The 15,503-nt window shown below is 43.4% G+C and overlaps 1 protein-coding gene across 2 annotated transcripts in view; it reads left to right on the forward strand.

Annotated features, from left to right (window-relative positions):
• The first annotated feature begins 223 nt into the window (after positions 1-223).
• Positions 224-15,503, forward strand: part of TTC19 (tetratricopeptide repeat domain 19) — a 15,433-nt gene continuing 153 nt past the window's right edge. Inside the window, exons 1-10 of one of the 2 annotated variants that reach the window (XM_083172384.1) lie at positions 224-511; positions 1,548-1,639; positions 3,821-3,931; positions 4,198-4,236; positions 7,966-8,022; positions 11,326-11,387; positions 11,540-11,634; positions 13,356-13,510; positions 14,043-14,205; positions 15,349-15,503. The exon at positions 15,349-15,503 is cut by the window's right edge and continues 153 nt beyond it. In XM_083172384.1, the coding sequence (XP_083028510.1) occupies positions 262-511; positions 1,548-1,639; positions 3,821-3,931; positions 4,198-4,236; positions 7,966-8,022; positions 11,326-11,387; positions 11,540-11,634; positions 13,356-13,510; positions 14,043-14,205; positions 15,349-15,500 (1,176 nt within the window). In that variant the 5' untranslated portion in view covers positions 224-261 and the 3' untranslated portion in view covers positions 15,501-15,503. Of the gene's footprint in view, positions 512-1,547; positions 1,640-3,820; positions 3,932-4,197; positions 4,237-7,965; positions 8,023-11,325; positions 11,388-11,539; positions 11,635-13,355; positions 13,511-14,042; positions 14,206-15,348 lie in introns of those variants that run through there. The other variant, XM_083172385.1, reaches the window with a different exon arrangement.

Genomic DNA, 15,503 nt, shown 5'->3' on the forward strand with positions numbered 1-15,503 from the left:
TTGATTGTTACTGTCTTACATCAGTGGTAACCCTTCATAAAGCCAGTAAGCTCTGAATCTCAGGCTTCTGCTTTGTTTTATATTGTATTATCTGGCTAGCTCGGAATGTTTATTATAGTATTACAATACTGGTTGTATAATAATTTGCCCTTTTCCAAGATGGCCGCCTATACATCACCCCAGCAGTAGTTCATTGATGTCATGACATCACATGATCAGTTTGTCACACAGAAAGCTGTGTTATCATCATGTGACCGTAAGATGCTTGTTAGGGCTGTGCGGCGTTTGTGCCTGGTGAACTTCTCCCGTGGTTATAAACAGGCGGTGAGTTCTCGCGGGGAGCCCGCTGCCAGCCACAGGGGCATCAGGGGATCGTCGGTATGGGGTGTCCCCATCAGTTCCAACAGCAGGGGCCCCAGTGCCTCTCCTCTATGTACAGTGACCTCTTGCAGGCAGGGTAGGTCGTGTGACAGCAACAGGACCTCTCCCTTTGTGCTGGCGGCTGCTGCAGGTGAGGCCTATATCTGTAGACCAGACATAAAGTACTCTTTAAAAAATATATATATATATTATTATTATTGTATTAAAATATAACTTTTTATTCATAGTTGTTAAAAATGGGTATCTCTATCTCTACGCAAAACACCCTTATGGTGTGTACACACTTGTACAATTTAGACTATCTGCATACAATTTAGACTATATAGTGCAGATCTGCACTATATAGTCTATGCAGCCAAGACTTTCTGGCTGCGATATGGGAGTGCGCATCGGGATCGCAAGGGTTAAAACCTGTGCGATCTGCATGCGATCCAGATGAGATTTTGACTGTATAGTCCAAAATCTCATGCACATTGTACAAGTGTGTTCACCCCATGCCCCGCGAGGGGACACGGATTACTTGACGTATTCTGTGTCCCCCTCGCGGGGCTCGCCACACTTTGGGATCGTTTTCCACGGGGCTCGCCACGCTTCGGGCTCGGTGGCTCGCTGCGTTCGCCACACTTTATAAAATCAATTCCACGCCAACGTGGATAGTGGGGTTAAGAACAGTTTGGGAGGACGCGTACTGCATCCTCGGATCGTCGGGATCCCCACTTGTCAGAACTCAGACAGTGGGGCAAATGCAACAAAGCCCCTTGCGGGCTTGCCACGCTGCGGGCACAGTGGCTCGCTACGCTCTCCAGCTATTCTATTCTCCCTCTATGGGGGTCGTGGACCCCCACGAGGGAGAATAGCCGGTGGCCGTCGGGACCCTGAGTGTCGGGGTTTTGACTGTCGAGGTAATGACTGTGAGGATCCCGACTGTCGGGAAACTGTCCGGCACCCAGGGAAGACGGGAGAAGGTTATGATACTTACGGGGCAAGTTCCAGAATCCTCCACGTCAGGATGCCGCTGCTGATTCTCTGACGGCCAACATCCAGACCTCCGGTCACGCATATGGTTTCCCTGTAGGGTATAGTGCCTGACTGGATGACATTATATGTACTCTATGACTGCTTTCGATCTGATCACTAAAACCTTACTGATATTATTTGATTTTCAGCATTTTCTTTATTCTCTAAACTTATTGACAAGGATGATGAAGGGCTTACAGAATCAGAAAAAAACATAGTTTATCTTCTAAAGACTGCCAAGGTAAGATGTAAGTGTAATGGCATATTGCTTTTCTGTAATACAATATGCATTACAGTGACGTTGCCACACAGTCATTTTCATTCTATAGAAAGACAGCCTGGGGGGAAATGTGTTTTGATGTTTCCTCTGAAACCCTTAATACTACCAAAAACTGAATGGTGTTTGCTATTGGCGCACAGAACTGAAGGGATGTGGGTCATTCTCTATTCTGACACATGGGCTTGTACATATTTATGCTAACATGGATTCCCTGTGCAGAATCCATTCTCCAGACCAAATGCAATGTAATGGTGATCCAGTGGCTTGAGAGATAGGGGAGACATTACATAGAGAAAAGAGGTTTGCTTCTTAAGGTGCATACACACTGGCTGTTTTTGCCCAGCGTGTATGCACAACTATAATCACTGAGCTGACATAGACACTGAGCGATTATTATTATTTTTTTTCCCTGGCCAGCGATATTTGGGCAGCCTTTGAGCAGTTTAAAATCGCCCATTGTGTAAGGGCCTTAAATGTAATGCACAACATTATACAATGGGGGAAATTTACTAAAGAAAATTTGTAAAAAAAATAGGTGTATTTGTATCCAGAAATACACTCATTTTTGACATTTACTATCCCGAAAATACGGCTATTCGTATTGATAGCACATCAACACGAATACAAATTGCCGTATCTTCGGGATAGTAAATGTCAAAAATGAGTGTATTTCTGGATACAAATACACCTATTTTTTTACAAATTTTCTTTAAATTTCTGTAAATTTCCCCCAATATGTCTGAGCCATTATTGATTTTTGAATAACAAATTATGTAAAAAAACAAAGTAGTGTAATGCTGTGTACACACGGGGGCGATAGGGGCTATAATCGCAGGCGACCATATTGCCAGTGATTGGGAGTGTGCCCCGGCGATGAATCGCCAGGTGCGCGCTCCCGTTTTCTGCCCCATTGTAACCGCTGGTCGCAGGAGCTTGCTCCTGCGACCAGCTAATTACCTCTGCGGCTCCCCCAGCAGAGGTTCCTTTTCATCAGCGACCATCTCTGGTCGCTGATGCAAAGGAGACACTGAGCAATATATTGCTCAACAATATACTGCAAGCAATATATTGCTAGCAATATATCTCTCCCCCCCCCCCCCCGTGTGTACACAACTAAATTGAACAAATAGTGTAATTCTAAACCAATCAAACTGTCCAGTCACCCCCCCCCCCCCCCCCCAAGTGTAGCTTACATTACATGCAATATAGGCATTTCTTATATAAAGCATCTTCATTGGCTTTAAAATAATACTGGATCTTCAAAGTTACCCTTTCAGGTGACTATAAAAGAAAATAATATAAAACATTCAGTAGAAAGACATTTGCAAAAATAACGGAATGAAAAAGAATGTTTAATGGGAGAAATTCAAATATAATTCTTCACATATATAATATGTTTATCTTCATACCGGAAATGGCATATCGGCATCACAATGAGAAGACTAATTAATTGCACCTTTGTATTAGTGTGCATTTATTCTGTTTGGGTAGTATAAAATAAAGACACAACAAAATATCTACTAGTTGAAACAAATTAAGATAAAATAGTTTCACCTGAATCCTGCTAAATCCTCAAAGCTGATGGCGTGACTTTAAATCCAGTGCTTGCTTGATTTAAACAAAAATATCAGTGCTGTTTGCCTGAGTTGACAAAGGAATGACCCAGACCGCACCAGTTATTATGTATTCCACCATATCCATTGTTATAGCATATACTGTACAGTGTTACATGATTGTAGCGCCAGCCTTCCAGTTCTACTCTAAAGAATGTATTTGTCAATGTTTATACATAACCTTATATATAAAGCTTGTTGTGTTTTCCAATCAGCTGGCAATACCTATTCTAGAAGCTCTGCTTTATGACTTTGGGTCTGATTCGGAAGTGGATATAAATGTCTGCATCTATTGGCAGTTGACCATGTATGACGGTTTGCATACTCTGTGTGATGCATGCAACGTAGGAGATTATTTGCACATGTGCAGTAGCAGAGAATCTATCACTTGCGTGATCATCGGCACTGCGTGCAGCTCTGAATCATGCATTTGGTCTTCATTATGTCGCTTTTAAGAGATGGTAAGTCAAGCATATGTTTAATGGTTGTCACCTATTAATATTGTTCTACCTTTTCCTGTTTGCATAAGCTTAGTATTATGAAAGGCGAGATGGAAGAAGCAGAAGACATTTTGCACAAGACCCTGCACCTGGCTCAAGAATGTGACAGCATGCGGGCCATCACTTACACTTATGATCTGGTACTTGGCCATTTTGATATTTTTAGTTACCTGTTATGCTTATTTTTAAAGCTGTCTAAGCAAAGATCAATACTTTCTTAATTGTAACATTAAGGAAATAAAGGCAGATTTTCCTGTATGTGGTATACATGATGCTGGAACCTGTCCTCTACACCCCCACCCCCCTTCAGATTTGACTTGTTGCTTGAGATGCCGTTAGAGCAGGAACTAACTCCCAAGTGATAGATGACTGAGAATAATGGCATGTTCTAATACTCTATTTACAGATGGCAAACCTGGCATTTTTGAGAGGCAACTATGAAAGTGTGAGTATAGTTTACATAAGCCTTGGTAGGACATGGACATACAAACACTTAAAGGAGAGAGAGGTGTTACCTATTGGTGTACAGGCATAAATGGAAATGTAGAAATACAAATGTGTCCACGTACATCTAGGCTTCTTTTACTTTACACTGCCCTTCTAGATGCGCCATGCCCTGGTGTTGACTGTAGTTCCGAGCATCTTTTTGCAAGTTTTGAAGTGGCCATACACTTATCCGATTTGGGACAATTTCACCCGATTCCTATGGATCAGGCCAACAAATTGGATGATTTAAGATGGTGGTGATCTTGTGTATCCCTGCGCACCCCCTTGCTGCCTGGGTCTACCTTCCTGGTGTTTTCCCAAAAAACACTGAGATAAACTAGATATGGGAGGATGGGTGGAGGTGACCTTTGGCGCACTGGGTGTGGAAGTTTCTCTAATCAACAGTGGAATAGGTTGATTTTAATCCAAAATTTATTTCATGAACATGATACAATAATAAAGACAAAAAGTGACAAATGCAATATCATAAATCCTTCCTCACCCAGCTATAGGGGTGGAGCCAGGATGGTAGGAACACAGTGTTCCGAATTGGGTACACCCTGTCGGCTCCACAAACTTTAGACTGGGTAGTACTCAGCACAAACGTGGTGTTAGAGGCACAAAAACATCAAATGGGTACAATGAATGGAATTTAAAAACCCTTCTCACCCAGCTGGAGAAGTGGAGCCAGGATGGTAAAAAAAACAGAGTGTCCAGGAAAAGGCTCACCCTGTCGGCTCCACAAACTTTTGGCTGGGCAGAGGTCCTCCGTGGTAGGCTGCAATCCTGTGGGGCCAACGCGTTTCAAGTCTTATAGACTCTTTTTCAAGGCTGTAGGATTGACATCCCATCCGACCCTACACATCATCGTATCGTATGCATCAGCGGCACATTGCGGGTGCATTTTAGCATCGTGGTGGTGTCGGGCAGTCCAGTGTTGGGAAGTGCTGAGCAGATACTGTGGACAGCGGCTGCAGAATTTGAAAAAAATAAAAAGATAGGCCAGCCGCTGATTGGCTGAAAGTACTCCCAGCCAATCAGCTGCCTCGGCGCTGATTGGCTGAGGGAGAGAGCACTCTCTGCCAATCTGCGGCCGGGACTGTCTTTTGAAAAAAATTCTTCTGCTACTGCTGTGCAGTGTCCGCTCAGCACTTCCCAGACACTACAGACTGCCTGCCCCGCTGCAGTGCACCACCCACACCCTCCGGGCGCTCAGTGGTAAGTTTCAAAGAAAACCTCCCGGTGCTATCAAGTCACATGGAGATCTCGCGTAATGTGTAACGCAACTTGTAACACATGGAGGATAGATTTATGTGGACACCTCTGTAGTAAATTGTAAAATTACACTTGTTGCACTTAAAAAATAATTGCTTAGTGTAACAAGAACATAATGATAAAATATTGCAAGTTCTCGATAATAAAGCTAATTTAGCATGGATTGCTAATGTGAGAATTCACACTGGACTGCGAGGAGAAAGCCGCCACCCAGACAGAAAGAGAACGCCACTTGCTAAATTGCAAATGGATTGGTAATCGATATCCATGCGCAGTTTCTCAGCCATCAAGGACTTTACGGTCTGTGCAAACCTGAGTAGTTCTGAGGCTTTCACAAATCTGCGACTGAGACGGGCTGATAGTGGTCATCGCTGATGTCCGAGATTCGCCTGGAAATGCCACACCCAGAAAACTGCAGATTTTCCACCTCTAAACACTGGCTTCCTGTCAGTCAAGCTCCGGCCACATTGTGTTTATCATCCGTGTCTTAATTAAAAGAGAAAAACAAATATTAAGTAGCAACCCAAAGCTTTCTATTGTGCTGCTTAGTAAATTAAATTACTGATCGCAAGGGTTTTAACCCTTCAGATCCCGATCCGATGCGCGTTCACGTATCGCAAGGCAGAAAGTCTTGTCTCCCTTGACTATATAGTGCAGATCTGCACTATATAGTCAGACTTGTATGCAAATCGGATGTGCCTTCAGATACTGTCCACGATCGATCTGATCGGATCGTGGATAGTATCTGAAGGCACATCTGACCATGTGTACACACCATTAGTAAATAGTGCCAGAGGTTGAAGGGTTAATAAGCTCAAATGTCTCTCAGCTGGTTAGCATGTATGCAAAACACGCAAAGCAAGATTGATCAGCAGTTGGAGAAAGTTAAGGCCTCCATGCATCAGAAAGATATTGTACCCAATCGTACAATCAACAACTGGTTGTATGACTGATTGTGAGAACATTGTGTGTCCAAAAACCACCAACGACTGCCAGGGAGTTGAAGGGAAAGTTGGACACAATCGTGATTGTAAGACAAGTCTTTCTGATGTATGGCCACCTTAAGACCGGTCTTTCTGATGTATGGCCACCTTAATTTTACATAGGTGACAGTGTGAAATGGGCCAATATGGCCCATTTCACATTGAATATAGTTGTAAAGTATGTTTAATGCCCCCGTCATTATTAACGCCACCCCGCTATTGATGCCAACCCGAAGCGTGGCGAGCGCAGCGAGCCTGGGAGGGGCGGCGGTACGCGTCCTCCGACCTTTTTATACCCCTACTATCCACGTCGGCGTGGAGTTGAATTTATAAAGTGTGGCGAGCGCAGCAAGCCCGAAGCGTGGCGAGCGGATGCGTATACCTGTGAAGTTATGCGTGTCCCCTCGCGGGGCTCGCCACGCTTCGGGCTTGCTGCGCTCGCCACACTTTATAAATTCAACTCCACGCTGACGTGGATAGTGGGGGTATGAAAAGGTCGGAGGACGCGTACCGCCGCCCCTCACGGGCTCGCTACGCTTCGGGTTGGCGTCAATAGTGGGGTGGCGTTAACAATGGGGGGGGGCATTTCAAACATGAGGGGGGGTTTGGTATTAAAATGGGGGGTTTTGGGGCTTTTTACATTAAAATCAATGTAAAATCGGGTCTCGGGGACCATTTTACATTGATTCCAATGTAAAAATCGGGTCGATCGCATCGCATGCGATTTGGTTGGCATGCATTGCGATCGACGCGATTTTTCCGACCAGATGGATACAATCAAAATCGGTGGTGCCGTGCTAGGTAACAAGTACCGAAAAATGCAATAGGCAAAATGTTGGCTCACCCTGTGACTTTAGCCTGCATCTCCTGTGGTGACAGGTTGGTAATGTCAGGTGACGTTACTGTAGAAAGAGCCGCTTGAAGCGCCACAATTTGATTGTCAGCGTGGCTGCTGGAGGCATAGAGCGGCAGGGAGCGGGTTACCGTAAGAGGTCCCGGATGGTGCCAGAGCAGGATGCAGGACAGCAGGTGGGCTGGATGGTATTATAATAGCTATTATTAGCTATTAGGGAACAGTGGGTAGTAGCTGCATGTGGTGACTGGAATGGGGACTCCAGACGTGATGTAGGTACCGTCTACTAACTATCACCAAGTCAGCCCTACTATGTTATCTTAAGTACCAACCAATCAGCTCCTGACTGTTACAAGCTGTATTTGAAAAATGTCTGAAACGATTGGTGATTTATCTCTCTCCAAGCTTTAGCCGTTAAATCAGCGATATATCGCAGCTGGCTATAGTACATCTACCATATCATGTGACACCGTTTACTTACATAAACATATGGACAATTGAACTTTGATTCTACTTGTTGATTTATATTTGAAACTCTTTCTTTTTTTTTTTTTTTTTCAAATTCTCTTGAATAAAGGCAGAGAAGTTATTTAAGACCACTATGGTATATATGCTGGACGGAGGGGTCAAACAGGTAATCCTAACAGTTGCTGTTACTGTACATTTGTTGTCATGGTTATTATGGAATTCAGATATGACATTATTTTATGTATATGGAGGGAAAACAGGTTACAAAGCTGCTATTGATATGTTATTCTATAAACTGTGACTGAAGAAACAGAGCTGTATGTACAATTCACCACAGAGCTAATCATTTTACTTCTAGTAATCATTATGTCAGAAGGAAGCTGTATAGTGGATTAAATAATCAGTATAACACCATAGGTCGTGACATTGTTTAGCTTGCCCTCTCTTTCTGTGTCCTTATAGAGGTGTATTGGTGGGGTTTTTTTTGTTTTTTTTTTATACAATGTGTGGTTTGTTTCCTCTGCTGCAAGTTGTCGCTTATTGCAATGAGCAAAGTTTATCTTTAGATGCTAAATGTTTGCACTCTGCTAACAAGAGGTGACTGTCTCTTTTTTTTTTTTTTGCTAAATACAAAGCTGATATTGTGGCTGTCCGGGGACAATTGTTCCAGCTCTAATCTACCCAATGATGTAGACTGGATGGTCCGTTCAAGACTTTGCCTTTTCACTGTAATTTCAGTTTTTATCTTGGCCTCTTAATTTTAAGACCTTGACAGCAGAGATTTCATCTTGAGACATTGAATGATGCTTTGGTACCTGTAGCAGACACTGCACAAGTTCTTTTTTTAGGGAATATTTATGGGTTTGTAGATGCATGTTTTTTGGGGAGTGATTTCAGATTAGTTTGGAACCCTAAATTGGATATATCCAATGGTTTACCTCTGCATCATTTCCCTCCCTCCCTCAGACCCTTTACTATCCAATTGTTATTTGATTTTGAGCAGTCTGACATACAGTATGGCGAGCTCTTCACACCACTGCGTGGAAATTAAATGTTCCTCTCCAATCCACAGGTTATGCTTGAGAATTGGCTTAGCTTTTGTGTATGACCCACAAGCAGTGTCACTCAGCTGTTATTTCCTGGTCTGATCATGCCCCTCTTTCTTCAGTCCTATGTTCCATTATGTCGTAACCCCACCTCGTCATTGGAGATTGAATAATAATTTGATAGACTCTGAAGTCTGACCATCTCATTATTATTATTATTATTATTATTATTATTATTATTATTTTATCTTTAACTTTCTGAATAACATTCAATTTTTGGTGTACTTTGATGCAAGGTGAGGCTATTCACACTGGTTAGATGTTTAGACACTGCTCTTATACTTCACTATGAAGGGCTCTTTGCACGAAGACCTTCAAATGTATTCTCTAAAGAATGTGTCTAGAATCATAGGTTTCATACAGAGGGCAGTATATCCTGTAGACTCTTGACAAGGAAGCTGCAAGATATCTGCTGCTTGTACTTTTGCTAGATGTGGAAAAGTGTATCATGCATACAGATATGTACTTTAAATTACTGCATAGATTAAATCAAGATCTAACTCAAGATAAAATGTACAAAATCTGTCCTGATCAACCAAGACATTGTTAAGGCCCATACACACTGCGCGACTTTAAGCTGAAAGTCGCTCAAAACAGCAGGTTTGAGCGGCTTTCAGCTCAAAACCGCCCAATGTGTATGGCCCGGCGATGCTGCGCGCTCCCGCAAGATTGCCGGGAAAGCCGTTCATCTGCTGGTTATACCAGCAGATGAACGGCTTTCAGGACTGCTTTGCATAGCGATCCACTATGCAACGCCATCTCTTCCCCCCCCCCCCCCCCTCCATCGGCGCCGGGCAGGGGGAAAGCTGTTCAGTGTGTGTGCACTAAGCGGCTTTCCCCGCAGCGATGATAGTGATCATCGATGTCCATACACACATAGTCGCCCAATGTGTATGGACCTTTAGAGGGGTGTTGAACAGTGGGGAGATATTTTACGCATGTTTTAGCATTGCACCGCTCTTCTCCCCCATGTCTGTAATTGGGGGCAAGATACAAGATCGTATGGAAACATTCATTTGTCAATTTGTCATTTGTCAATATTCCTCATCTGCCTCTTCCTGTCTTATTAAATTGTTAGGTACTCTTTACCTAGCACGGCGCCCACGATGTCCATCGCGGTCATCGGGGGTAAAAAATCGCGGCCATCACATGCACTAAAAAATCGGGTGCGACGCGATGCCCGCGATTTCCCATAGGGATCAATGTTAAAAGTGTGATTGGACGCGATTTTACTGTTCAATGCCTCAATGCCCGCGATTTTTCCATAGGAAACAATGTTAAATGGGCCACAGAGCCCTAATAGTCCCCCTGAAGTCTGAAATGGCCCCCACAATTGTTAACGCCACCCCACGATCAACGTGAACCCGAAGCGTGGTGAGCGCAGCGAGCCCGCGAGGGGCGGCGGTACGCGTCCTCCGACCTTTTCATACCCCCACTATCAACGTCGGCGTGGAGTTGAGAATAGAATAGTGTGGCGAGCGCAGCGAGCCACCGAGCCCGAAGCGTGGCGAGGGGACGCGGATACCTTCACAGGTAAACGCGTCCCTTCGCGGGCTTCACAGGTATCCGCGTCCCCTCGCGGGGCGCGCTGCGCTCGCCACACTATTCTATTCTCAACATTGATCCCTATGGGAAATCGCAGGCATCGCGTCGCACCCGTTTTTTAGTGCATTTGATGGGCGCCGTGCTAGGTAAGGAGTACCAATTGTTAAATTGAAACAAATATTATGCTGAACTTTCTAAAGTATATTTCTCCTCTGTCCCCTGATACTCTATCTGCTTAAGTTTCACAACCTTTTATTATTCCCATTTTTTGTAATCTGTTCTTTATATTTTGTATTATGACCTTTTACTGTGCTGCCTCCATGAGTGACTTCCTGTCCCTGTTCCCTCCCTTACCTGTGCTTTCATTTCCCCTTTCTATGCTTTTTTCCTGGTAGTATATATTATATTAGTACATGGGAGCATATATCGCATCGCACCCATAGATCACACCGTGTATGGGCGCCATTAGATCTGATATGAATTTCCCCAATGCCCCAAACTTTTCTGCCAATTGGAAACTCCGATCGGTGATCCATTGGGTAATCGTCTAAATTCTGCTTGTTAAAATTCTCAATTTGCAGATTCAGTCATTTGAAGGATGGGATCAACAAATCAGGAAAACTGAACATGTTGAATATCCCCAATCTTCCTGACCCAGGAATGGGAGATTTGGGGAATTCTAACAATTAGGTGCATTAGGGGCCTCTACTATGATTATGGAACGTTGTATTTTATATTATTTTTTCAAAGCAGGGTATAAAAATGAATACTGAAAATATTGTGTCCTCCCCCCCCCCCCCCTCCCCCTCCATTTTCAGGATGACAATTCATTTATTGAGATTTCCCTCAAGCTCGCTAGTACCTACGCTTCACTGAACCGGTAAGTCACCTTATTCACATGCTCCTTCTACCACTTGGGTCCCTGTTTAATCCATGTTCTTAAAGCTCATGTCTGTCCTAATTATCTCACACAGGACTTGGTTCTTCTTACACATAAACCTTCTGACATCTGAAATCTTACATCCACCATAGGGAGGACTTAGCCGTGGCAGGCTTCCAGTTTTGCATCTTAAGCATGGATGAAAAAATAGAGAGGGAGAAGGATCTGCCGGATATGGTGCGGACAGGTGGGGAAGCGGTTTGTTGTGCATATGAGCATACGTGAAAGTATAATGAGGCACTTTATATTCTTAAAATAACTTGGTACTTGTGTATTTTCACGGCGCCGATATATCGAATGCGATATCGGCCGATATATCGATCCGAACCGATTTTTGACCTGTTCATAATGATTTTATATAGTGTGGCGAGCGCAGTAATCCACGTCCGCTCGCCACGCTTCGGGCTCGGTGGCTCGCTGCGGTCGCCACACTATATAAAATCAACTCCATGCGTAGTGGATAGTGGGGTTATGAACAGGTCAAAAATCAGTTTGGATCGCATCGATATATCGGCCGATATCGCATCTGATATATCGGGCGCCGTGAAAATACACAAGTACCAAAAACTTTTCTCTAAAGATAAGCTTTTTCTTCAAAGGTGCTGAACTAATATACCAGGTAATTTCAGTGTCCTACCTCCAGCAGTAAAGAGATGATTACATAACAATACTAAATCACAATGGTGTCATTATGTTTTTATATAATAAAAATAATTAAAATACAACGTTAATTAAGGGAAATAATTAATATTAATATTCAAGTTATGAATTAATTTTATTGTTAAAATAGATACATAGGTTTTTGAGTGGTAGTGCAATTACTAGTATAAAGTCTCTTAGATAAAGCATAGTCAATAAGCAGTGACAAGGTGCACTCAGTTCCTGTATTTGTAACTCAACACTCGCTAGAAGAGGATCCCACGTTGTAGAAAACTCTCACACCTGCGTAAAGGTGCCCATACACAGTACAATTATTGTATACAATATCGCATCTCATTGCATCTCGGTTTTAAGATGAGATGTGCAGCACATACTTTTTGTACTAGATCTCATCGCAAAACAGAGATGCGATAGTGTATACAATATTGTATACAATAATTGTACCGTGTATGAGCACCTATAGGGCTGGTGCATGTTTCAATGGAGTGACTGACTGTGGCATCTCAAGAAACACTAAGGCCCCCATACACTATGCGATTTGGGCACAATTTAAATTGCCCCAAATCGCATATGTAGACATCTCCCTCCGTCCCTCTTATGAGAAAACCTTATTTTACACACACACACATACCACTAAGTCAGGGATGGGGAACCTTCGGCCCTCCAGCTGTTGTTGAACTACACATCCCAGAATGCTTTGCTACAGTTTTAGCATGGCCAAATAGCAACACTGTTGCAGTGCATGCTGGGATGTGTAGTTCAGCAACAGCTGGAGCACCAAAGGTCTGTGGGCTATAACATTAGTGGCATCAAACTCATGTTGTGGAACTACACAGCATGCCCTGCCACAGATTTTGTATAATGGATTGCTCAAACTGTGGCAGGGCATGCTGGGGCGTGTAGTTCCACAACAGCTGGAGGGCCATGAGTTTGGCACCACTGGTTCAGATGAACTAGGGCACTATTATGGGGCATACAATTAAAAGCTGCTGCAGAGAGGAGTCGCTCTAGTAGAATTGAGACAGTGGCCCCTTCATAATGTTGCTATTGGGCCTATGAAGTTCTGGATACACCCCTGTGCTGTGTATGTCTAATATGTTGCCTTTTACCACTGTATATCACTGCAATACTTTTTACTATTTTGTTTTTGGTCGTTGGTACCAGTGCTAGACTTTACCATTTGGTAAGACTGCCATTCATACAATGAATGCTCTTAATTTGCACATTGATATTTATTTGCTCTTGCAGCAGAGGAGAAGACAAACACAAGGCTTCTTTTAGGACTCTGTCTAGATTCGTATGCACGTTACCTAGTAGCCAACAAGCAGTTGCTGTATGCTCAGACCATATATGAGAAAGCCCTGCAGATCTGCAAAGAGGAGCAAGGGGAGCTACACCCACAGGTGAGTGTACTGCAAATTTTTCCTAATTCAGACCCGATCACAAATTTGCAGATGACTTCCAGTAATTAGCACCCGCCCAAACAGGGTGAAAACCGTCCTGTGCAAGTCTGCGAGTGAACTGACAAAACCTCGCTATTCCCTGCACATCCGTATGCAAGTTCCTCACATCTTATGATTTTCCCAGTCTGTGCACATATGAGAGTCTGACCCTTCCACAGCTGTGTGACAGATACAGGCTAATCGAGGCTGGTGCTGACATCGCAGACAATTCCTTAGTATGCCTGGGTACGCCTGCGTGTTTTCTCACACTCCCAGAAAGGGGCAGGTGTACACCCTCAAATGCTGACTTCCTGTCCACAGAAATGCAAGGGGAATTTGATTAGAAATGTTCGCTATTTCTGGCGTTATTTGTGCTTGCACATGCGTGCTATGATCCATATGGACGCGCAGTCGTTTAATAATTGAACAGCGATCAGGTCTGAATAACCCCCATAGTACGGTCTGTTCTGATCATGTATGTTTTTTCATGCAGACTGTGACTCTTCTCAGTGACTTGGCCTCTGTGATGGAAGCACAGGGCCGCTACGATGAAGCTTATGCTTTTGTGAATCAAGCTCTTGGTTTGGCCGAAAAAATGGAGCACCCCAATCACCACGTCATACTCAGTAACTTGGCAATGATCCTCATGCATCAAGGTACGTTCTACAGTTCTAGATCACAAGCTTTTATAAACGTAGGTGAAAATACAACCCACATCTGGTGTTCTAATTGTTACACATAGGGAGACATAATTAATGTGTGTGTGTGTGTGTGTGTGTGTTGTAGTTGTTCACATGACCAGTTGTTTAGTGGTCAGTCCAAGTGACAATGTCTTAACATTTCGTAACTGCGGGTTTTCTGACCCTTGTATTATGGTGAGTGCAAATATATGGTCACTTTTGCAGTGATCCTATTCCAACATCAGTGATTAATTCCTATCATGTGTAAGAAGAATATAGCAGCCCAACAAGGCCTAACATCTTATAAACTAGACCAGGGGTTCCACACAGATCGCGGTTTCCAGGTCACCCGGCAGGTTCACAGGTGTATTCATTACTCACTGACACATTGTAAAAGATCCACAGGTGGAGCTAATTATGTCACCTGTGATTCTGTGACCTGCAAAACATGCACTGTGTGGGGTCCTGAGGACAGAGTTTGAGAACCTGTGAACTAGACAACCAACTGCAATAAACGAGGATCTACTTTTGTATTTAAAACAAGAGATGTGGGCATTAGATTTCTAGCCCTCCGGACCATCTGAGAAAGTGTTTCTACTCTTGTGTAATGTTTCAGTCCAGTTAAGAAGAACTAAATTGTAGCTGCATGTGTGATATGATTTATTCCATCTATGGAACACTGTCCTATGTTCTTGTCTTTTTATAGGTCTGTGTAATTTTGTATAGGGCCACACCATTTTAAAGTGGCAGCCCCCCACTTTGACATGCGGGTGCCCACACCTTTACTAGCATTGTTATTAGTGTGAATGGTTATGTAGTGCCCTCCCTCCATGTACAGACAATGTATATTTCCCATAGTGCAGTGTAATTTCCTGGGGATCACCCATCCCTTCTTGTATATTCGAAGAACAAGCACCATTTGTCCATCTCCAGGAAAGGGGTTAATGTTTATGGCCACCTTTCTATTGGTTATTTGACATAATGAGGCACTTTACTAAAATTAATCAATAACCTTAAATTATATTTCTGACTTTTTATTTACAAAATCCTCCTGTCGTTAGTTTTACAAAGACTGCAATATTCTGGTTTCTGCATGGTGATTTCCTCTTTTTGAAACAGGGCCTGATCACTTAGTGGACACGGAGCGGATCTTTAAGGAGGCCCTGGCGAAGGCAGAGGAGAAAAAGGACTCTGAGTCTATCCTGTATATTAAGGAGGGGCTGTCTGAGGTGGCTAGGAGGCGGGAGAAAATGAAAACCCCAAATACATAACAA

The sequence above is a fragment of the Crinia signifera genome, chromosome 2 (genome assembly GCF_055691185.1).
Source record: "Crinia signifera chromosome 2, ASM5569118v1, whole genome shotgun sequence".
Taxonomy (NCBI): Eukaryota; Metazoa; Chordata; class Amphibia; order Anura; family Myobatrachidae; genus Crinia; species Crinia signifera.